The sequence below is a fragment of the Pelophylax lessonae genome, assembly GCF_965119305.1.
Source record: "Pelophylax lessonae genome assembly, chromosome: 4".
Lineage (NCBI taxonomy): Eukaryota > Metazoa > Chordata > Amphibia > Anura > Ranidae > Pelophylax > Pelophylax lessonae.
In genome coordinates, this window is record NC_138771.1 from 676042773 (window position 1) to 676066419 (window position 23647).

The 23647-nt window shown below is 46.0% G+C and overlaps 2 protein-coding genes across 3 annotated transcripts in view; both read left to right on the forward strand.

The window, feature by feature from the left end:
- Window positions 1–6713, forward strand: part of LOC309553408 (C-type lectin domain family 10 member A-like) — a 78946-nt gene extending 72233 nt beyond the window's left edge. The window contains exons 9-10 of the mRNA XM_082254589.1: window positions 5362–5468; window positions 6551–6713. Of these exons, the coding sequence (XP_082110715.1) occupies window positions 5362–5468; window positions 6551–6698 (255 nt within the window). The 3' untranslated portion in view covers window positions 6699–6713. The remainder of the gene's footprint in view (window positions 1–5361; window positions 5469–6550) is intronic.
- LOC309553404 (asialoglycoprotein receptor 1-like) overlaps window positions 1–23647 on the forward strand; it is a 310174-nt gene that overhangs the window by 12866 nt on the left and 273661 nt on the right. The window lies entirely within an intron of this gene.

Consider the following 23647-nt stretch of genomic DNA (forward strand, 5'->3'; position numbering starts at 1 on the left):
TGGTGACATGTGGATTTGTGATCATTATGCGAGTGGTGCTCACTTATGAGAGTAGGTGAGCATATCTATCCGGTGAGTGGCCATTTCTAATTGTCCCCCTGCACTTGGAGGTGGATTTGTGGTGACCCGACCAGATTACACGGAGGTTTACAATACTTAACCAACAACTACCGTCAATAACATTGGACTTTCATGTTTATTGAAGATCTGGAAGGAGGATTGATGTTTATATTCACCCGTTAATAGACTTATGGTATTAGTCGATTAAAGACTGTGAGGACTAAGTTTTTACCACACTGTTTATTTAGTGGGCATCCACTGTCTATTTTAGGAACTCTTAGATAGTGTTTCAGCGCTACTATCATTCCATTTACATTGTTACCAAATATTTATATTTGTTCAAGTAGCAGCTTCAGGGTTATCATTTTATTTCCAGCAGGTGCTGGTGCATCCTAAAGCGCGGAGATAGTCACACAGTTTGGGCGGTAACTGAGGATTATTATTTTATCATATATACCACTATAGTTAGATTTAATAATTTAGTTTCTGTAGGGAAAGTGTTAAGTGTCAGGGTGACCATAGTGTAGTGTAGGGTGAACTGACTCTGACTGCTATGGTAGGGTGACAAAACCCTTCCATGTCAGGGTGACCGCTATAGAGAAAAGATTGTTTGTCTTAGAATTGCAGTAGAGCAGGATAGTGGCTCAACTACTTTCACACCTGGCCGTTTTTGTTGCAGGCGTTTATTGGGCTTTTTTGTGGACGTGTTTGGAGGCAGGCATAACATCTGAACTTCTGTGTAGGGGTATATATACACACACACATATATGTATATATACATTTACACACATATAGGTGTGAAAGTAGCAGAACCCTATGCCTGCGCTAATGAAATTATTTGCAGGGATAGGTCTCCGCTCCTATCACACCTATATGTGTGTATGTGTATAAATACATATAAGTGTGTGTGTATATATACCCTATACAGAAGTTCAGATGTCATGCCTGCCTCCAAAGACGTCCACAAAATGCCCCAAAAAAACACCTGCAACAAAAACGCCCAGGTGGGAAAATAGCGGATATGTTGTTGGTGGTGTTTGGTGGATGAGTTACTGATGTGTTGTTGGTGGCGTTTGGTGGATGGGTTACTCATGTGGTGTTAGCAGTGTTTGGTGGATGAGTTACTGATGTGTTGTTGGTGGTGTTTGGTGGAGGAGTTACTGATGTGGTGTTGGTAGTGTTTGGTGGAGGAGTTACTGATGTGTTGTTGGTGATGTTTGGTGGATGAGCTACTGATGTGTTGTTGGTAGTCTTTGGTGGGTGAGTTACTGATGTATTGTTAGTAGTGTTTCGTGGATGAGTTACTGATGTGTCTTTGGTAGTGTTTGGTGAATGTGTTAAGCCTCGTACACACGCGTCGAAATTCGGCCGGGAATTTTCGTCCGACGACCGATCCGCCGATTTTCGGCTTGTTAGTATAATGCTTCCGACAACCGACTCCGACTTTTCGGTCGAAAAAATTCTGGTGTGCAGGCTATAAAATTTTTGTCGACCGTCAAAACGCATCCGCTTTTCGTGCAGTCAGTACAGATTTTCGACAGGGAAAAATCTTATGAGCAAGACTGGGCATGCTCAGAGATGAAAGAACACAAAGAAAGCAATCCAACACATGACATCACTTCTGAAGTAGAATTTTGTCGTGAGGGAAAATTTGTGTGCAGTCTAGGCACATCCCAACCAACAAAACACAACTCTGGACAAAAGACAGACGATTTGTTGCGTGTATACTAGGCTTTACTCATGTGGTGTTGGCAGTGTTTGGTGGATGAGTTACTGATGTGTTGCTGGTAGTGATGGGTAAATGAAGTGTTGATGGGTTGTTTGTAGTGTTTGGTGATTGGTTTATTGATGGGTCGTTGGGGGAACGTGGTGTTTCTAGGTTGTTGAGCGTGATAAATGAATGGGGTGCTTATGGATTGTTGGGAGTATTGAGTGGATAGGGTGCTGATGGGGTGATTTATGTGTTAGGTGGACATAGAGGTGATGGGTTGTTAGGTAGTGTTGAATGGTTGTGGGGTGCCGATGAGTGCTGACAGTGTTGGGTGGACATTGTGCAAATAGGATGCTGGGAGTGTTGGGCGGACATTGTGCAAATAGGATGTTGGGAGTGTTTGGCGGACAGGGTGGGGATAGGTTGTTAGGAGTGTTGGGTGAACTGGGTGATGATGGTTTGTTTGGAGTATTAGATGGATGAGCTGCTGATGAGTTGCTGGTAATGTAGGGTGTACATGGTGCTGATGAGTTGTTTCTTAGTTTTGAGTGGATAAGGTGTTGATAGATTCTTTGGAGTGCTGAGTGGATGGAATGATGCTGCGTTTTTGGAAGTGTTGGGTAGAGGGGATGCTAATGGCTTATTGGGAGTGTTGAATGGATTAGGTGTTGATGGTGTGTTGGGATTGTTGAGTGGATGGGGCTACTAATGGGTTGGTGGTGTTGGGTGAACTGGGTGTTGATGGGTTGCTGGGAGTGTTGGGTGGACGGGGTGCTGATAGGTTGCAGGGAGTGTTAGTAGGATGGGGTTCTGATGAGCGGTGGGGAGTATAGGGTGGACTGATAATTGATAGGTTGTTGTGAGTTTTGGGTGGAAGAGGTGCTCATGAGTAGTTGGTAGTGTTGGATGCATGGTGGGCTAATAAATTGATAGGAATGTTTAGCAGATGAGGTGCCTAGAGGTTGTTGAAAGTGTTGGGCAGATGGACTGTTGATGAGTTGTTAAGTAGACAGGTTGTTGGGGGAATTAGATAAATAGGATGCTGACTGGTTGTTTGCACTGTTCAGTGGATTGGGTGTTGTTACTGGTTGCACTGGACTTCACTGTTCAGTATAGGTCTTCTGGTGGGCAATGCTGTAGTGTAAAAGTTCCCAGTATGATAGCACCCTCTTCCGAAAAGCAAGCTCTAGAAGGGACTTTTAGCCATACATTGCTTGTTGAGGAGCTTCGATGGTCGTGGAAAAGGTGCAGAATTCAAGAATTTAATATTCCTGTTGGTATGGGGTCCAGTTTAGATCAGTCTGGGTAAGTGAGAGGGACCCACATTTCACTGATTTAAAGGAGGATCTTGGTGGTGACACTGTCGGAGATAGTAGGACAGACTCTTCAGGTATGGTATGTGTTAATGTCAGTTTCATTACTGAATAACTACACGGTTGTCTCTCTTTTCCCCCCAGGCTCTACTGATCCATCGTGTGAGGCGGGCTGGAAGCATTATGGCCTCAACTGCTATTATTTTTCCCAGAGCGCACAATCGTGGGGGAGTGCGAAAAAAGACTGCGAGACTAAGAAGTCTCATTTGGTGGTCATTAATGACAAGCAAGAAAATGTGAGAATTCCAAGAGCCCAACCATTATAACCTACCCGTGTCTCATTCCTACTAGGGATGATCGAACGGTTCGGGTCGACCATCGGTTCAACCCGAACATTGGCTGTTCGAGGTTCGGCCGAATTCCGAACTTTTTGATGAAAAAGTTCGTAATTCGGCAACCAGAACTGACCAAAATGCAATGGGACAGGAACTGGGCTTTAAAAGCCCGTGATTGGACCAGAACCATCAGTAAAAGCCAATTGAGGGGGCAGGAGAATGCTAGGAATGTGATTGGAGTGACTAGGGGGTCCATAGGCCAATCATTAGTGAATACGCCCCCCAGTATATAAGATAGCCCCGCCAAATCTCTAGCATTGTAATACAGGGACGTGGAAGAGAGTGGAAGCAGTTGTTACTTCTGCTACAAAGTGTCATTTAGCAATTATTAGTGTGAGGAAAGGGATATCTAGTGTAGTTAGGGTACTCTTTTCCACTATAGTTAGATTCAATAATCTAGTTTCTGTAGGGAAAGTGTTAAGTGTAAGGGGACCGTAGTGTAGTGTAGGGTTAACTGACTCTGACTGCTATGGCAGGGTGACAAAACCCTTCCATGTCAGGGTGACCGCTATAGAGAAAAGATCGTTTCTCTTAGAACACTTATAGAACACAGATATGGCTTCGCCCCTGTCACCCTGCTTTTTGCTGCAGGCGTTTATAGGGCTTTTTTGAGGACATGTTTGGAGTCAGGCATGACATCTGAACTTTTGTGTAGGGGTATATATACATACACCCATGTCTGTATATATACACCTGCACATATATAGGTGTGAAAGTAGCAGAAACCTATGCTTGCGCTAATGAAATAATTAACACCCATATGGCTTCTCTGCTATAACACCTATATATGTGTATGTGTATAAATACATATAAGTGTGTGTGTATATATACCCCTATACAGAAGTTCAGATGTTTTGCCTGCCTCCAAAGACCCCAAAAAATGCCCAAAAAAAGCGCCTGCTGCAAAAACACACCTGGGCGTTTTTGTAGCTGGCGTTTTTTTGGGCATTTTTTGGGCGTCTTTGGAGGCAGGCATAACATCTGAACTTCTGTATAGGGGTATATATACACATACACTTATATGTATTTATACACATACACACATATAGGTGTTATAGCAGAGAAGCCATATGGGTGTTAATTATTTCATTAGCGCAAGCATAGGTTTCTGCTACTTTCACACCTATATATGTGTATGTGTATATATACATACATGTGTGTGTATATATACCCCTACACAGAAGTTCTGATGTTATGCCTGCCTCCAAAGACCCCCAAAAAATGCCCAAAAAAACGCTTGCTACAAAACCGGTAAGGTGTGAAAATAGCGGAGCCATATCCCTGTTCTATATTAATTCTAATACAAACAATCTTTTTTTTTTATGGTTCTGGACATGCTACAGAGCTGAAACTTCACAGGTACACCTTTTAGACCCCCAGACTCCGAATCCAAAGAAATCTCATTTTTTTTTTCAATAATTTTTTCAATAATTGTCTCTCTATCAAAAATGAAAATTTTTAAGAACTTTTTTTTGTGTGATTAATAGTCCCTGGGGCATGACCCAGAACCCTAGGCCCTTTTTAGGGGCTCCAAAATGGTGTTTTTTATTCCAGAAGTTCGGGTCCCATTGATTTCAATGGGGTTCTGGAATCCGAACCGACCTTTCAGGAAATTTGGGTGTTCTGGTCGAACCAAACTTTTCAAAAGTTCAATCATCCCTACTTCCTACGACTGACCCTTGGGTGTGCTATGGTGGGAGGGCCTCCTGCAGATCTAGGGAAAGGGGTGGGGTCATATTTTTATAGCCTGACCTTTAGGGGCATGTACCATAGCAAGCATTGGGTTATACCATTTATCCAAGGAATGAATACATCAGAGCTATGTTGTAGAAGTAAGACATAATCGCTGTAGCATTATTATTTATTTTTTGTCTTTCTAAAGAATTTCCTACTTGATCTTTCACAATATTGGACCACGTGGATCGGTCTCACAGATATGGATGGATCCTGGAAATGGGTGGACGGGACTTCTTATGATGCTACTCCAAAGTAAGACACTTACCCACCCCCCCCACTAGTTATTAAAGCGGAGTTCCAGCCTCAAATACATTTTTTTAACTAAAAATACCTCTATAATACTAATCTATCACCCTTTACAGAACCGCTATTCTCATACTTACAAGGTGTACGGTATTGGATTTTAGTCAAAATCTTACTTTTAAAAACGCTGTCTGGGAGCGGCCATCTTGGATGTGGGCATCAGAAGCCGCAGTGTAATCTACTTGTGCCCTTCTTCCTGATTCCAGGGAGAGTTCTGGGAGTTCTTCCTGATTCCAGGGAGTGTTCTGGGAGTTCTTCCTGATTCCATGGAGTGTTCTGGGAGTTCTTCTTGATTCAAGGGAGAGTTCTGGGAGATCTTCCTGATTCCAGGGAGTGTTCTGGGAGTTCTTCTTGATTCCAGCCTCCTGGGAGTTCTTCCTGATTCCAGGGAGTGTTCTGGGAGTTCTTCCTGATTCCATGGAGTGTTCTGGGAGTTCTTCCTGATTCAAGGGAGAGTTCTGGGAGATCTTCCTGATTCCAGGGAGTGTTCTGGGAGTTCTTCTTGATTCCAGCCTCCTGGGAGTTCTTCCTGATTCCAGGGAGTGTTATGGGAGTTCTTCCTGATTCCGGGGAGTGTTCTGGGAGTTCTTCCTGATTCCGGCCTCCTGGGAGTGATGACAAACAGCTCCCAGGATGCAATGCAAAGGCAGAAGTGATGTCAGTGGCCGTGGCCACAGAGGGGGGGGGGAGAAGGAGGAAGTACAATCAAAAATTCCCTGAAAATAAGGTAAGGGACCCCCCAAAAAAAAATGAAAATGCCCAATTGTTGATCAGCATAGCGAGCACTCCAGGAATCACTAAAGTTGCAAAATAGGCCGGAACTCCGCTTTAAATTCCCTCTGACTTTGCTCCATTAAACGGAATGCTTTGGTTGTTTGTCAGCTGTGTCTCGTCTACCTTTTTTAGATCATTCTTAGTGGTTCTCCTTAGGTTAGTTTGCCCTTTAAGACTTCTTTTCTATGTTGGTCTTGCCATCAGTTCTTATTCACTACAAGCCTTGGCCTGATCGCTATTTCCCTTGGTTCTGGCAGGTTCTGGCTGCCTGGTCAGCCTGATGATTGGTTTGGTCATGGTTTCGGAGGAGGAGAAGACTGCGCTCAGCTGAAAGGCCCAAATGGCTGGAATGATGGTCCTTGTTCCCAGGGCTTACCATACATTTGTGAGAAGAAAATGCCTTGACCTGCTGAAGAGAACACCCAACATCTTCATCCCCTAATCCCTTCTTCTCCTCAGCCGGCCTACAGTGATTAGTCTACCAATAAAATATCACAATGATCCTGCAGAACATGATGGGAGCTGTAGATCCTGAAGAGCATGTCAGCATGTCCAACCACAATACAGTAATAAAGAGAAGGATTCTTCCCATATATAATGTCCAGCAGAAGTAAATCAGCTGCACTCTCTAGATATCAGAGAATCATTTCAGTGGATATGAACTCCTCGGGGGCGGAGTTTTTTTCTTAGCTTCCTTTTCCTCCTTTATTAGTATGAAGATGTGTTCTGTGTGTATGATCAGTATTAATAAACTCATGCAGACAGTGACTCACAGTGTATATAATATTACTAAGCTATCAATCTCTGTGAAAAGCTGCACATCTTGTATATATAGTATATATTAACCACTTAAGGGCCCGGCTTTTTTCTGACATTTGTTGTTTACAAGTAAAAATCTGTATTTTATCTGTTAGAAAATTATTTAGAACCCCCAAAACATGATATATTTGTTTTTTAGCAGAGACCCCAGAAAATAAAATGGTGGTCATTGCAATTTCTTTTATGTCACATGCTTTTTCTTGGAGGTTTTTCAAACGCAATTATTTAGGAAAAAATACGCTTAGCGGGTTGGCACTCTCGTTCTAGGACGATGTCACATGACGGCACCCCAGAACTCTCAAGGGCCTGTGGGGGGTGGGGGGGAGTGTGGCAAACGCGGCTGCACCGTGCCCTAGGAACCCCAATCTCGTTAAAGAACTGATGATGCGGCTTTTTACCCATGTGATCGGCTGTGTCCAATCATAGTCGATCACATGTAAATGCGGAGTTGCCGTTTATTGGCTCTCCTTGGCTCACACTGACAGAGTGTGTGGTGAGGAGAGCTGATCAGTGACATCTCCTCGCATGGGAGACCTGTACAGGTAACCAGGACACTGGTCATTAGTGCCCTGAATGCAGTACAGTCCCAGCAGTGCCCATCAGTAACATCTATCATTGCCCATTAGTGATGCCAGTCAGTGCTACCTTTCAGTGCTCATCAGTTCCTGCACATCAGCGGTGCCCATCAGTGCCCATCAGTCCCGCCTCTCCATTTCTCCTATCAGTGCCCAGCAGTGCCACCTTTCAGTGCCCATCATTGCTGCCTATCAGTGCCCCACAGTGTTGCCTGTCAGTGCCCATTAGTGATGCCTATCAATGCCACCTATCAGTGCCCGTCATTGCTGCTTATAAGTGCTCATCAGTGCCTGTACATCAGCGGTACCCATCAGTACCACCTATCCATGTCACCTATCAGTGCCCAGCAGTGCCACCTTTCAGTGCCCATCATTGCTGTCTATCAGTGCCATGCAGTGCCACCTTTCAGTGCCCATCATTGCTGCCTATCAGTGCCCCACAGTGCTGCCCATTAGTGCCCATCAGTGATGCCTATCAGTGTCCATCATTGCTGCCTATCAGTGACCCACAGTGCTGCCCGTCAGTGCCCATCAGTGATGCCTATCAGTGCCCATCATTGCTGCCTATCAGTGCTCATCAGTGCCACCTATGAGTGCCCATCATTGCTGCCTATCAGTGCCCATCAGTGCCACCTATCAGTGCTCATCATTGCCGCCTATCAGTGCCCATCAGTGTCACCTATCAATGCCCATCATTGCCACCTATCACTGTCCATCAGTGCCACCTATCAGTGCCCATCATTGCCACCTATTAGTGCCCATCAGTGCCCATTAGTGCCTATCAGTGAGGCATATTAGTGCCTCCTCCTCAGTGCCATCTAATCAGTGCCCTTCAGTGCCACCTCTTCATTGCCCATCAGTGCCACCTCATCAGCGCACATTAGTGAAGGAGAAAAATTACTTATTTACAAAATTTACCGACAGAAACAAAGTAAAACTTTTTTTTTTCAAAATTTTCATTTTTTTTAGCAAAAAATAAAAAACCGACAATGATTAAATATCACTAAAAGAAATTTGTGTGAAAATAATGATAAAAATGTCATATGGTTACAGTGTTGCATGACCGCGCAATTGTCATTCAAAGTGTGAGAGCTGAAAATTGGCCTGGGCAGGAAGGGGGTGAAAGTGGCCGGTATTGAAACAGTTAACGAATTAAAAAAAAAAAAAAACAAAAACAAAAAAAAACATAATATATAAACCAATTGTTTTGTGTGATATAAAAGATGATGTTACACCGAGTAAATAGATACCCAACATGTCACGCTTTAAAATTGTGTGCGCATCAATCCACGGTACATAAAAATCTCCATAGGTGACATTATAAAAATGTCTACAGCTTACCAGGTTAACCACTTGCCAACCGCCGCAAGTACATATACTACGACGGTCAGCCCCTCCTGGGCAAAGTGACGTAGGGGTACGTCACTCGCCCACGAGCCTCTAGGGGGCAGGCACGCTCCCGCCCCCACTCGTTCCCTGACATCCCCGCGAGTGTGATGTCCGCCGGCCACTCGCGATCTCCCGCTGGAGAAAGAGAAAGGCAGGCGGATGATGTAAACAAAGCCGACTGTCATTCTCCCTGGTGTAACTGCAGAGACTACACGATCCTGCTATGTAGGATTGTATGTCTCTGTGCTTACATCACAAGCCACGCCCCCCCCCCCCCACAGTTAGAATCACGCCCCTAGGCATACATTTAACCCACTGATCACCAATAAAGTTAACCCCTTCCCTGCCAGTGTCATTATTACAGTAACAGTGCATATGTATAGCACTGATTACTGTAGTAATGTCACTGGTACCCCCAAAAGTATCAAAAATGTCAGTCAAGGGTCCAATCTGTCCGCTGCAATATCGCAGTCCCGCAAAAAAAAAATCACAGATAGCCACCATTACTAGTAAAAAAAAAAAAAAAAATGACATAAATCTTTCCCGTAGTTAGTAAACGCAATAACTTTTGCGCAAACCAATCAAAATACGCTTATTTCACCAAAAATGTGTAGCAGAAAACAAATTGGCCTAAAATGTTAAAAAAATTAGATTTTTACATTTTTGGGGGGGAATTTCATATAAAAAAAAATAATCAAAATTTTCGCTCTTTTTTTGTTCATAGCGCATAAAATAAAAATCGTACAGGAGATCAAATACCACCAAAAGAAAGCTCTATTTGTGGGGAAAAAAGACATCAATTTATTTGGGTACAGCGCCGCACGACCGCGCAATTGTCCGTTAAAGTCACGCAGTGCCGAATCGCAAAATAGGCCCTGGTCTTTCAGCAGCCAAATCCTCCGGGGTTTAAGTGGTTAAAATTGTGTGCGTATCAAACTACGGTACATAAAAATCTCCATAGAAATGTCTACAGCTTACCAGGTAATAGTTAGGAGGTCCAGTGCTAGAATTATTGCTCGCTCTTAGACGTTCGTGGTGATACCTCACATGTGTTGGCGTGACCTTAATATGCGTTCACTACTGCTTGCGAGCATGGGGGGATGGGGGTGCTTTAAAAAAGATATATTTTTTTTTCATTATATTTTTTACATTTTTACACTGTCCCAAAAAAAAAAAAAAAGTGATCACTTTTATTACTATCGCAAGGAATGTAAACGTCCCGGTAACCATGTAGCATGACCGGTCACCTTTACAGAGAGATCCGGGGTAAATAAGACCCAAAATCTCTCCTCTACCCTTAAAAGCAAAAGATAATAAAAAAAAATTATCTTTTGCTTTAAAAAAAAAAAAACAGGACATGTTTACATGGCCCGGGCACTGGAAGTGACGATGTCGCTCCGGTCCTCCAAGGGCATAGAGGTGAGCGGTAGCCATCTTGCCATCACGTATCTCTATGGCAAGACACTGCCGGTGCTGGATGGTACAGCGATCCGTAATGTAAGCCTGGGAGCCATCTGGAAACGGGGGAGGGGCACCTACAGGGATCACCTTTATCCCAAAGACCGATGCCCAGGGCTTTTTTTCAGCGGGAACGCGGGGGAACGCAGTTCCGGCACCTCCAGCACTGAATGTATGTAATGGCAAGGGGTGCCGGGGTGTGCTGCAGGGTCTTTTGTTGCTGGCTGGGGGATCTATTGTCACTGGAAGGGATCAATTTTTGCAGGGTAAATCTGTTGTTGCTGGGGAGGTCTATTGTTGCTGGGGGTGGGTCTTATGCTGCTGGGGGCTCAGTTGTTGCTGCGAGGGATCTACTGTTGAAGAAAGGGTCTACTGTTGCTGGCTGCTGGGGGGTCTATTGATGCTGGTTGCTGGGAGATCTTTTGCTGCCCCTGGGGATATATGGTTGCTGGTGTTCATCCATTGTTGTGTGGGGGATCTACTGTTGTTGGCTGCAGGGTATATATTTTACTGCTTTCCTTGTTACCATTAACACATTCCATACAAATTACTCAGCACCACAAAACGATATTTGGTTTTGTGGTACTGGGAGGTGGGTAGGGAGTGGAACCAAGGGACAGTTCTTGGAGGTGGGTAGGGGGTGGAACCAAGGGGCAGTTCTTGGAGGTGGGTAGGGGGTGGAACCAAGGGACAGTTCTTGGAGGTGGGTAGGGTGAGGAACCGAGGGACAGTTCTTGGAGGTGGGGAGGGGGTGGAACCAAAGGACAGTTCTTGGAGGTGGGTAGGGGGTGGAACCAAAGGACAGTTCTTGGAGGTGGGTAGGGGGTGGAACCAAGGGACAGTTCTTGGAGGTGGGTAGGGGGTGGAACCAAGGGGCAGTTCTTGGAGGTGGGTAGGGGGTGGAACCAAGGGACAGTTCTTGGAGGTGGGTAGGGTGAGGAACCAAGGGACAGTTCTTGGAGGTGGGGAGGGGGTGGAACCAAAGGACAGTTCTTGGAGGTGGGTAGGGGGTGGAACCAAAGGACAGTTCTTGGAGGTGGGTAGGGGGTGGAACCAAAGGACAGTTCTTGGAGGTGGGTAGGGGGTGGAACCAAAGGACAGTTCTTGGAGGTGGGTAGGGGGTGGAACCAAAGGACAGTTCTTGGAGGTGGGTAGGGGGTGGAACCAAAGGACAGTTTTTGGAGGTGGGTAGGGGGTGGAACCAAAGGACAGTTCTTGGAGGTGGGTAGGGGGTGGAACCAAAGGACAGTTCTTGGAGGTGGGTAGGGGGTGGAACCAAGGGGCAGTTCTTGGAGGTGGGTAGGGGGTGGAACCAAAGGACAGTTTTTGGAGGTGGGTAGGGGGTGGAACCAAAGGACAGTTCTTGGAGGTGGGTAGGGGGTGGAACCAAAGGACAGTTCTTGGAGGTGGGTAGGGGGTGGAACCAAGGGGCAGTTCTTGGAGGTGGGTAGGGGGTGGAACCAAGGGACAGTTCTTGGAGGTGGGTAGGGTGAGGAACCAAGGGGCAGTTCTTGGAGGTGGGTAGGGGGCAGAGACAAGGGGTGACTCAAAAGGAGGGGAGCTCCTGTACCTATTCCCGGAGAAAAAGAGCCCTGCCGATGCCTAAGGGGAAAGAAAATACCGGGGTTATGGCATCTAGCTGCAGCCATAAACCTGGTATTTACCATCAAAGTCATGACGTATTTGTCCGTCACCACTTCTGACATTTCTTGTTTACAGGGTAAAATCTGTATTTTTTGCTCTGATGTCCTGTAAAAAGGCTGCACCGCTCCTGCCACAGACATGCCTAAAGGATTCCTGATTAGTGATGATTAGTGTAACGGCTACCCAGGTGGTGAGAGGGTATCAGCCGTTGGGGACGTCCTCTTTCCCGGCAAGTCCCTGTGTAGTAATGGAGTAGCATAATCCCAGCCATAAGATCCAAGAGGAGAGTCAGGTTCAGCTGTTGAACGACTGGGTAATAATGCAGTAAAATCCCCCTCCAGGAACGAGACGAAGCTACGTTTGAAGGGTCAAGAAAAACAACTCTTTATTGAAACAAGAATACAGGCTTTTATACACCTGGGGCATATATCAGACACTCCTTAAACAATGGCCCGACATCCACCCAGACAAATAGGTAAGGTCATTATCACACTTAACAAAAGCTGCCTCAGCCCAAATCAACATAATGTAGACAAAAGCGCATCGTTAATCAGCAGACATTCCGTCTCTAGGCTGGCCATACCTTGACTTCATGAAATGTCCATATAAGGAGTCACTTCCTGGGGCTCACAGTGCAAAGAGAGATATGATAGCAGGGAGTGTAAATAACCGAATGGTTGCTGGGAAATCCTTCACACACATGAACCAGGTAAGCACAAATATTCTCTGTCAAAGGTAAGGGTCTGTTACGCTGCCCCCCTTTTGTGGAACACTCCGTCAGACTCGGATTGATTCATTTTGGGTCAACTTGGGGCTGTCCGACCGACTGTCAGGGTAAATGTTCTGTTTGCCTGGACAGTCCGTCCGCGTTCCCATTCAACTTGCCAGGGTGGTATTGGATGGAGAAATTGTATGGTTGTAGTGCTAGGCTCCATCTCAACAAGCGTACATTATCTCCAGCCACTCGGTTCAACCATACCAAGGGATTATGATCTGTAATGAGGGTAAATTCTTGGCCATACAGATATGGTGTAAGTTTCTTTAGAGCCCAGACCAGGGCTAAACACTCCTTTTCCACTGCCGCGTAACTCACTTCTCTGGGTAACAATTTTCTACTCAGGTACGCGACAGGGTGTTCTCCTCCGTCTTCCCCGATCTAGCTAAGAACTGCCCCAGTCCGTACATGGACGCATCTGTATGGACGACAAATCTTTTGTTAGGGGCGGGGGCAGACAGAACAAGTGCGTGGATCAGAGCTTTCTTTAAGGCTTGGAACGCTGTTTCACAGGCAGGAGACCACAGGACTACTCTAGGCAGGTACTTTTTAGTCAGATCTGTCAGGGGTTTGGCGATGGCACTATAGTCAGGGACAAACTTCCTGTAGTATCCGGCTGTCCCCAAAAACGCCAATACTTGAGTCTTGTTGTGGGGTGTAGGCCAGTTGGCCACAGCCTCGACCTTAGCGGGTTCTGGTCACTGCTTCCCACACCCCACCCTGTGTCCCAGGTACTGGACTTCGGCCATACCAAGGTGACATTTTTCTGGCTTCAGAGTTAGGCCTGTGGCCCGAATCTGATCCAGTATGGCCTCTACATGTCGCAAGTGATCCCCCCAAGTTTCGCTATAGATTGCAATGTCATCCAGGTACATGCAAGCGAAGTCCTGGAAGCCATCAAGGAGTCTATCCACCAAGCGCTGAAATGTAGCTGGGGCGTTCTTCATCCCGAATGGCATGACCTTAAATTGGTACAGGCCAAACGGGGTGACGAACGTCGACTTGGGGATAGCTTCCTTGGCCAGGGGAATCTGCCAGTATCCCTTGCACAGATCAATGGTGGTCAGATACCGCCCCCTGGTAATGCGATCTAATAGTTTGTCGACTCTGGGTATGGGGTATGCACCCGTCACTGTAAGGTCATTGAGTCGTCTATAGTCCACACAAAACATGGTAGTTCTGTCCTTTTTGGGTACTAGGACCACTGGCGAGGCCCAGGGGCTGCCGAAGGGCTCTATAACTCCTAGTCTCAACATCTCTTGTATTTCCTTTCTCATTTCCTCCTTCACTACCTCAGGAATCCTGTATGGGGTCTGTCTAAGGGGGGGGGGGGTTTGTCCTGGGGTTTCTACATAGTGGGTCACTAGCGGGGTGTATCCCGGCTCCTGGGAAAACGTTAATCCCTTTTTCGTTAATAACTGGCTGAGCTGACCTTTTTCTGCTGGGTTTAAGCGCTCCCCTAGTTGCACCGTACTGAGCAAGCTATTGGGTTCGGTGCGTGCTAAAAGATCTGGGATAGGTAGGCTGTCGGGATCCTCAGTAGCAGGGATACATATAGCTGCAATATCCTCTGGCCTCTCTTGATATTCTTTTAACAAATTAACATGAAAGGATTTCTGAACCCTTTCATCCTTGCTGCTGGTAATCACATAAGCAGTGTCGCAGACTTGCGCTACTACCTTGTAAGGGCCCTGCCAGGAGGTCTGGAGTTTATTCCCTTTAACGGGTCTAAGCACCAGAACCTTCTGTCCTACCTGGAATGTTCTTTGCCGGACGCCCCTATCGTACCAACGTTTCTGGCGGCCGCATGGAGATGGTCCCGTGCCATCCGAGCTAAATACGCCATGCGGTCCCGCATCTCCAGAACATATGGCACAATGGGGATCCCTTCGTGTACCATCTCTCCTTCCCAGTGCTCCCGGATGAGGTCAAGAGGTCCTCGAACTCTCCTTCCTCCAGTTCGAACGGAGAGAACCCAGTGGATTCCTGCGGTACCTCCCGATATGCAAACAAGAGGTGCGGCAAGAATCGCTCCCAGTCTCTGTATTCCGCTGCAAAGGTCTGCAGTAACTGCTTCAGGGTACCATTAAAGCGTTCACAGAGACCGTTAGTCTGGGGGTGATATGGTGAGCTGAGGAGGGTCTTAATACCGCAGACCTTCCATAACTGTTGGGTGAGGTCAGCGGTAAACTGGGTCCCTCTGTCAGACAATATTTCTTGTGGGAATCCCACTCTGGTGAATATCCCAACTAGGGCACTGGCGACAGTGTCAGCCTGGATATTCGTCAGAGCGACGGCTTCCGGGTAGCGGGTAGCGTAGTCCACCACGGTAAGAATATATTTCTTACCGGAGGGACTGGGGTTAGGCAGGGGTCCTACCAGGTCGACTGCCACCCTGCTAAATGGTTCCTCAATTATAGGCATAGGTGACAGTCACGCCTTAGGATGATCCCCTCTCTTCCCTACTCGTTGGCAAACGTCGCATGTACTGCAGTAGCGCCGCACATCCTTCAAGATCCCCGGCCAAAAAAAGGTCTGGGTGATCCTGTAGGTAGTGCGGTTACCCCCCAAATGTCCTGCTAAGGGAATATCATGGCCAATTCGGAGAAGTTCCAACCGGTACTTTCTGGGTACCACTAATTGGCGCTTCTGCGCAGGGACACAGCCTCTCTTCCTACCTTTGGTCAATCTATACAATCGGTCGTTATCCCATACAAAGCGTTCCTGCTCATCCCCCCCACTGTCAGCTAGTTCACGATAATTTTGGAGGGTTGGGTCTTCTTTGGTTTCCCTCCCAAACTGCTCTGGGGTGTCCCAAGCTAAAGGTCCCTCTAACGTAGGTGGTCTAAGGGTCATTTCTTGGCTTACCTGGGTCTCCCGTCCTGTTGTAGTATCATCTATGATACGGCTCTGGGCACGGGTGGTCACGGGGCAAGCAGCCGCAGTGATGGACAAGTAGGCTGAAGCCAGGGGCCAATATCGTTGCCCAATACTACTTCAGCAGGTAAGTTGTCCATGATGCCCACCGTGGTCTTTCCCCGACCCCCCAGTCCAGGTGTACCCGGGCCGTGGGTAAACGAAACACAGCCCCTCCCACCACACGTACAGAAACTGTGCGATTGGACCGGTACTCTGGTTTCACCAAATGTTGTTGCATCAGTGTGATGGTAGCTCCGGTGTCTCTCAAGCCTTGCGCTACCTGCCCATTTACTCGTACCTCCTGACGATGATGCTGACGTTTATCTGTGGATGCCGCTTGGATCGGGTCCGCCTCATATAAGATGCCCAGGCATTCCTCTGGGCCCATCTCAGCCTCCAGGCAGTGGGCAGCAGAGGTGCGTGGTGTGTTGTTCTCTGGGTTGGGTGCGGTGCACCTCCAATTGTTAGCGGCCGATCCCAAAGGACAGTAACGGGCAATGTGTCCAGGGTTGTTGCACCGATGGCAAGTCATTCTTGACAAGTCTCGGGGGTAGTTGTTCGACCCCTGAGGGCGAGATGGCCCTGGAGGTACGGACTCCGGGAGAGGGGTGATGGCTGGGGTTACAAGGCTCTACCTTGTTGGCTGGTTGTGTAGTACCCTGGCTCACCTTCCTAGTCTTGGCGTATTCATCTGCCAGCCGGACCGCCTCGTTGAGGTTGTTGGGGCTCCGTTCTCTTACCCAGTCTTGCAAGTCGGCGGATAAATCTTGGAAAAAATGTTCTAGTAGAAATAACTGCAGCACTTCCTCCCTGGTGTTTGCATTGCACCCTCGTACCCAGTGTGATGCCACCCTTTGTATCCTGTTAGCCCATTCCATGTGGGAGTCCACAGCCTTTTTTTTTTTTGGACTCCCGGAAACGACGGCAGTAGGTTTCTGGGGTTACGGCATATCAGGTAAGCAGCGCCTCTTTGACCCGCTGGTATTGTAATATGTCCTCTGGAGTGAGCGCCCGAAAGGCCTCGCTCGCTTTGCCCGACAGTTTCCTGGACAAAATAGTGACCCATTGCTCTGGGGGTACTTGATGTAGGGAGCATTGTCACTCAAAAGTGTATCTTCTTTGCTGCGTTAGTTGGAGGGGGAGTATGAACTGTCTGTGGGACAGGTTGTCTTGCCCTTGCCAGTTCAATTTTGTGTCCCCTTTTCTCCCGAATCGCTGCTCTTACTTCAAGGAACAGACGCTCCATCAGTTCCACTGATGTTGCTGGGTACATGGCTAATCTCCTCTGTACAATGTTGGTAACCTCCTCCTCCTCGCTGACAGGCGCAAGAGGCTCGGTTGCTTCCATGGATCTATCCATTTCATCCAGCTCCAGCAGGTCAGCTATCAGCTCTCTCCACGGTCTGTTACTGGCACTCCTTCCACGATTCTCCAATAAATCCTTCAGTGTGGGTCTCTTCAGTCTAGCATACTGAGACTCCATTCAGTGCTTGCACTTTGGATGAAAGGACCATCCCACCAACCAATGTAACGGCTACCCAGGTTGTGAGTGGGTATCAGCCGTTGGGGACGTTCTTTTTCCAAGATCCAAGAGGAGAGTCAGGTTCAGCTGTTGAACGACCGGGTAATAATGCAGTAAAATCTCCCTCCTGGAACAAGACGAAGCTACGTTTGAAGGGTCAAGAAAAACAACTCTTTATTGAAACAAGAATACAGGCTTTTATACACCTGGGGAGTTTATCAGACACTCATTAAACAATGGTCCGATATCCACCCAGACAAATAGGTAAGGTCATTACCACACTTAACAAAAACTGCCTCTGCCCAAATCAACATAATGTAGACAAAAGCGCATTGTTAATCAGCAGACATTCCGTCTCTAGGTTGGCCGTACCTTGACTTCATGGAATGTCCATATAAGGACCTGGTGATTTGTTTGTGTTAATTTTATCCAACCTTTCCCTGATTTCACCCTCTGTTAGCCATAGCGGCAAGTCCTGTGTATTACTACTAACCATACAGTCATGGTCAGTGTACCCCATACAGTCATGGTCAGTGTACTCCATACAGTCATGATCACTGTACCCCATACAGTCATGGTCAGTGTACCCCTCCTTTTCCTGTGTAAAGACTGAGGAGAAAAAAGCATTCAGCACGGTTGCTTTTTCAGTGTCCTCTGTAACCATCCTCCCATCATCGTTAATTATGTGTGCAATATGCTCTTCCCTAGTTTTTTTTGCTGTTGATATATTTAAAGAATTTCTTTGGATTCTTTTTACTATCCTCCGCTATTTGTCTCTCAAAGTTGATCTTAGCCATATTGATTTCGTATTTACTTTTCTTATTTGCCTCCTTGTATTGCTCGAAAGCGGATACTGTGCCCTCTGATTTATATTTCTTGAAGGCCTTTTTTTCCCCTAATAAGTTTTTAACGTTACGGTTTAGCCAGCCAGGTTTGGCTTTGTCTCTTCTAAATTTATTTCCCATAGGAATGCTCTGCAAGATGCATTTGTTTAATATGTTCCTAAAGCATTCCATTTTTCCTCCGTGGTCAGTGATCCCAGGGTTTGGTCCCAGTTTACCCTTTCCATCAATGAGTACAATTTTGGAAAGTTTGCCCTTCTGAAGTTTAGGGTTCTTATGTTCCCCACTTGCCTTGTTATATTAATATTTACACTAAATGTGATCATCCTGTGATTGCTAGAGCCCAGGTAGTCCTGGACTCCTACCTCCGAGATTAGGTCTGGGTCATTAGTGATCAATAGATCCAGAACTGCATTTTCTCTAGTAGGAGAATCCACCAACTGTGACATGTAATTATCCTGTAAGGTTTCCGTGAATAGACTCAGTAAGGTTATATCTAGACCACTGTTCCTGATCTTTGCTAACAGTATTATGACAGGAAATGTACCAGGGGATTGGAGGAAAGCTAACGTGATACCGATATTAAAAAAAGGGCAGAGGCATATCCCGGGAAATTTTAGGCCTGTCAATCTGACATTGATAGTATGTAAACTTCTGGAGGGGATGATAAGGGACTATATCGTAGAGTTTGCTAAAGACAACAACATCATCAGTAGTAACCAGCACGGGTTTACAAATGGGCGTTCTTGTCAAACCAATCTCTTAACATTCTACAAGGAGGTGACCTGTGAGCTAGATAGGGGGAGACCAGTGGATGTGGTGTATCTGGATAGGGGGAGACCAGTGGATGTGGTGTACCTGGATTTCGCTAATGCGTTTGATACAGTTCCCCACAAGTGCTTAATTTATAAAATAAGGTCTGCAGGTATCGACAGCAGGGTTTGCTCTTGGATACAGAACTGGCTAAAAGGGCGTGTCCAAAGGGTGGTAATAAACAGCGCATACTCAGACTGGTCTGAGGTAGTAAGCGGGGCCCCCCAGGGATCAGTCCTGGGACCAACCTTGTTCAATTTATTCATAAACAGCATTGAGGACGGGATCAGGAGTTCTATATCAGTTTTGCAGATGACACAAAATTGGGCAGGGCAATAACTGCACAGCATGAAGCAGATATCCTACAGAATGACCTGGACAAAATAACCGAGTGGGCAACGACTTGGCAAATGAGGTTTAACACATGTTCAGATGTCATGCCTGACTCCAAACATGTGCTCAAAAAATCCCTATAGACGCCTGCAGCCAAAAAGCAAGCTGACAGGGGCGAAGCCATATTACTGCAGCGAAAGTGACTTCAGAGAAAATAGCTTTTCTCTATAGTGGTCACCCTGCCATAGCAGTCACTGTCAGTTCACCCTACACTACATTACGGTCACCCTGGCACTTAACACTTTCCCTACAGAAACTAAATTATTAAAGCTAACTAAAGTGTAAAAGAGCACTCTAACTACACTAGATATCCCTTTCCTCACACTAATAAATGCTAAATGACACTTTGTAGCAGAAGTCACAGAACTGCTTCCACTCTCTTCCATGTCCCATATAAGAATGCTAGGAATTTGGCGGGGGCTATCTTATATACTGGGGGGCGTATTCACTAATAATTGGCCTATGGACCCCCTAGTCACTCCAATCACATTCCTAGCATTCTCCTGCCCCCTCAATTGGCTTTTACTGATGGTTCTGGTCCAATCATGGGCTTTTAAAGCCAATTTCCTGTCCCATTGCATTTTGGTCGGTTCTGGTTGCCGAATTCCGAACTTTTTGGGCAAAAAGTTCTAAATTCGGCCGAACTTCGAACAGCCAATGTTCGGGCCGAACCGATGGTCGACCCGAACCGTTCGATCATCCCTAATGATTACGGCCACACACACCTACACAGGTTGAACTGGATGGACTATTGTCTTTATTCAACCTCAACAGCTATGTAACTTCCTGGGGCTCACAGTGCAAAGAGAGATATGATAGCAGGAAGTGTAAATAACCGAATGGTTGCTGGGAAATCCTTCACACACATGAAGCAGATAAGCACAAATATTCTCTGTCAAAGGTAAGGGTTCTGTTACAATTAGTAAGGGTTAGGGTTACAGTTAGGGTTAGAGTTAGGGTTAGGGTTAGAGTTAGGGTTAGAGTTAGGGTTAGGGTTCGGGTTTGGGTTAGAGTTAGGGTTCGTATTAACCCTAACTCTAACCCTAACCCGAACCCTAACACTAACCCTAACTCTAACCCTAACCAAAATCTTAACCTAACTCTAACCCTAACCCTTATATTTACCTTAACTCTAACTCTAACCCTAACCTTAACCCTAACTCTAACCCTAACCCTAACCTTAACTCTAAGCCTAACCCTTTGAGTAACCCGAACTCTAACCCTAACTCTAACCTTAACCTCAATGCGAACCCTAACGCTAACCCTAACTCTAACCCTAACTCTAACCCTAACTCTAACCCTAACTTTAACCCTAACCCTTAGATTTACCCTAACTCTAACCCCAACCCTAACCCTAACTCTAACTCTAACCCTAACCTTAACCTTAACCCTAACTCTAACTCTAACCCTAACCATTAGAGTTACCTTAACCCTAACCCTAACTCTAACCCTAACCTTAACCCTAACTCTAACCCTAACCTCAATCCGAACCCTAACACTAACTCTAACCCTAACTCTAACCCTAGCCCTAATGCTAACCCTAAACCGAACCCTAACCCCAACCCTTACTCTAACCATAACCCTTAGAGTTACCCTAACTCTAACCCTAACTCTAACCCTAACCTTAACTCTAACCCTAACCTTAACTCTAACCCTAACCCTTAGCATCACCCTGACCTTAACCCTAACCCTAACGCTAACCCTAAGCCTAACTCTAACCCTAACTCTAACCCTAACCCTAACCCTAACCCTAACCTTAACGCTAACCCTAACCCTTAGCATTACCATAACCCTAAATCTAACCCTAACCATAACTCTAACCCTAACCTGAACCCTAACCCTAACTCTAACCCCAACTCTAACCCTAACCCTAACTCTAACTATAACTCTAACCCTAACCCTAACCCTAACCTTAACCCTAACTCTAACCCTAACCCTTAGCATTACCCTAACCCTAACCCTAACCCTAACCCCAACTCTAACTATAACTCTAACCCTAACCCTAACCCTTAGCATTACCCTAACTCTAACTCTAACCTGAACCCTAACCCTAACTCTAACCCTAACTCTAACCCTAACCCTTAGAGTTACCCTAACTCTAACCCTAACCCTAACTCTAACCCTAACCCGAACCCTACCTCTAACCTTAACCCTAACCCAAACCCGAACCCTACCTCTAACCTTAACCCGAACCCTAACTCTAACCTTAACCCTCACCCTAGCTCTAACCCTAACTCTGACCGTAACCTTAACCGTAACCCTAACAATTAGAATTACCCTAACTCTAACCCTTACCCTAACCTTAACCCTTAGAGTTACCCTAACTCTAACCCTAACTCTAACCCTAACCCTAACCTTAACTCAAACCCTAACCTTAACTCTAACCCTAACCCTTAGCATCACCCTGACCTTAACCCTAACCCTAACCCTAACCCTAACTCTAACCCTAAACCTAACTCTAACCCTAAATCTAACCCTAACCCTAACCCTAACCATAACGCTAACCCTAACCCTTAGCATTACCATAACCCTAAATCTAACCCTAACCATAACTCTAACCCTAACCAGAACCCTAACCCTAACTCTAACCCTAACTCTAACCCTAACCCTAACTCTAACTCTAACCCTAACCCTAACCTTAACCCTAACTCTAACCCTAACCCTTAGCATTACCCTAACTCTAACCCTAACCCTAACCCCAACTCTAACTATAACCCTAACCCTAACCCCAACTCTAACCCTAACCCTTAGCATTACCCTAACTCTAACCCGAACCCTAACCCTAACTCTAACCCTAACCCTTAGAGTTACCCTAACTCTAACCCTAACCCTAACTCTAACCCTAACCCGAACCCGACTTCTAACCTTAACCCTAACCCAAACCCGAACCCTACCTCTAACCTTAACCCTAACCCTAACTCTAACCTTAACCCTCACCCTAGCTCTAACCCTAATTCTGACCGTAACCTTAACCATAACCCTAACAATTAGAATTACCCTAACTCTAACCCTTACCCTAACCTTAACCCTAACTCTAACCCTAACCCTTAGAGATACCCTAACTATATCCCTAACGTTAACCCTAACCCTTAGAGTTACCCTAACTCTAACCATAACCCTAACCCTTAGAGTTACCCTAACTCTAACCCTAACTCTAACCCTAACCCTAAGAGTTACCCTAACTCTAACCCTAACCCTTAGAGTTACCTTAACCCTAACCCTAACTCTAACCCTAACCTTAACCCTAACTCTAACCCTAATCTCAATCTGAACCCTAACCCTAACTCTAACCCTAACCCTAATTCTAATCCTAACTCTAACCCTAACCCTAACCCTTACCTTAACCCTAACTCTAACCCTAACCCGAACACTAACCCTTACCCTAACCCTAACTCTAACCCTAACTCTAACCCTAACTGTTACTTTAACGTAACTCTAGCCCTAACACTTAGATTTACCTTAACTCTAACCCTTAACCCTAACCTTAACTCTAACCCTAACTCTAACCCTAACCCTAACTCTAACCCTAACCCTTAGATTTACCCTAACTCTAACCCTAACCCTAACCCAAACCCTAACTCTAACTCTAACTCTAACCCTAACCCTAACCTTAACCCTAACTCTAACTCTAACCCTAACCCTTAGAGTTACCATAACCCTAACCCTAACTCTAACCCTAACCTAAACCCTAACTCTAACCCTAACCTCAATCCGAACCCTAACCCTAACTCTAACCCTAACTCTAACGCTAACCCAAAACCGAACCCTAACTCTAACCCCAACCCTTACTCTAACCATAACCCTTAGAGTTACCCTAACTCTAACCCTAACTCTAACCCTAACCCTAACCTTAACTCTAACCCTAACCCTAACCCTAACCTTAACTCTAACCCTAACCCTTAGCATCACCCTAACCTTAACTCTAACCCTAACCCTAACTCTAAACTTAAACCTAACTCTAACCCTAACTCTAACCCTAACCCTAAATCTAACCCTAACCATAACTCTAACCCTAACCCGAACCCTAACCCTAACTCTAACCCTAACCCTAACTCTAACTCTAACCCTAACCATAACCCTAACTCTAACCCTAACCATTAGCATTACCCTAACTCTAACCCTAACCCTAACTATAACTCTAACCTTAACCCTAACCCCAACTCTAACCCTAACCCTTAGCAATACCCTAACTCTAACTCTAACCC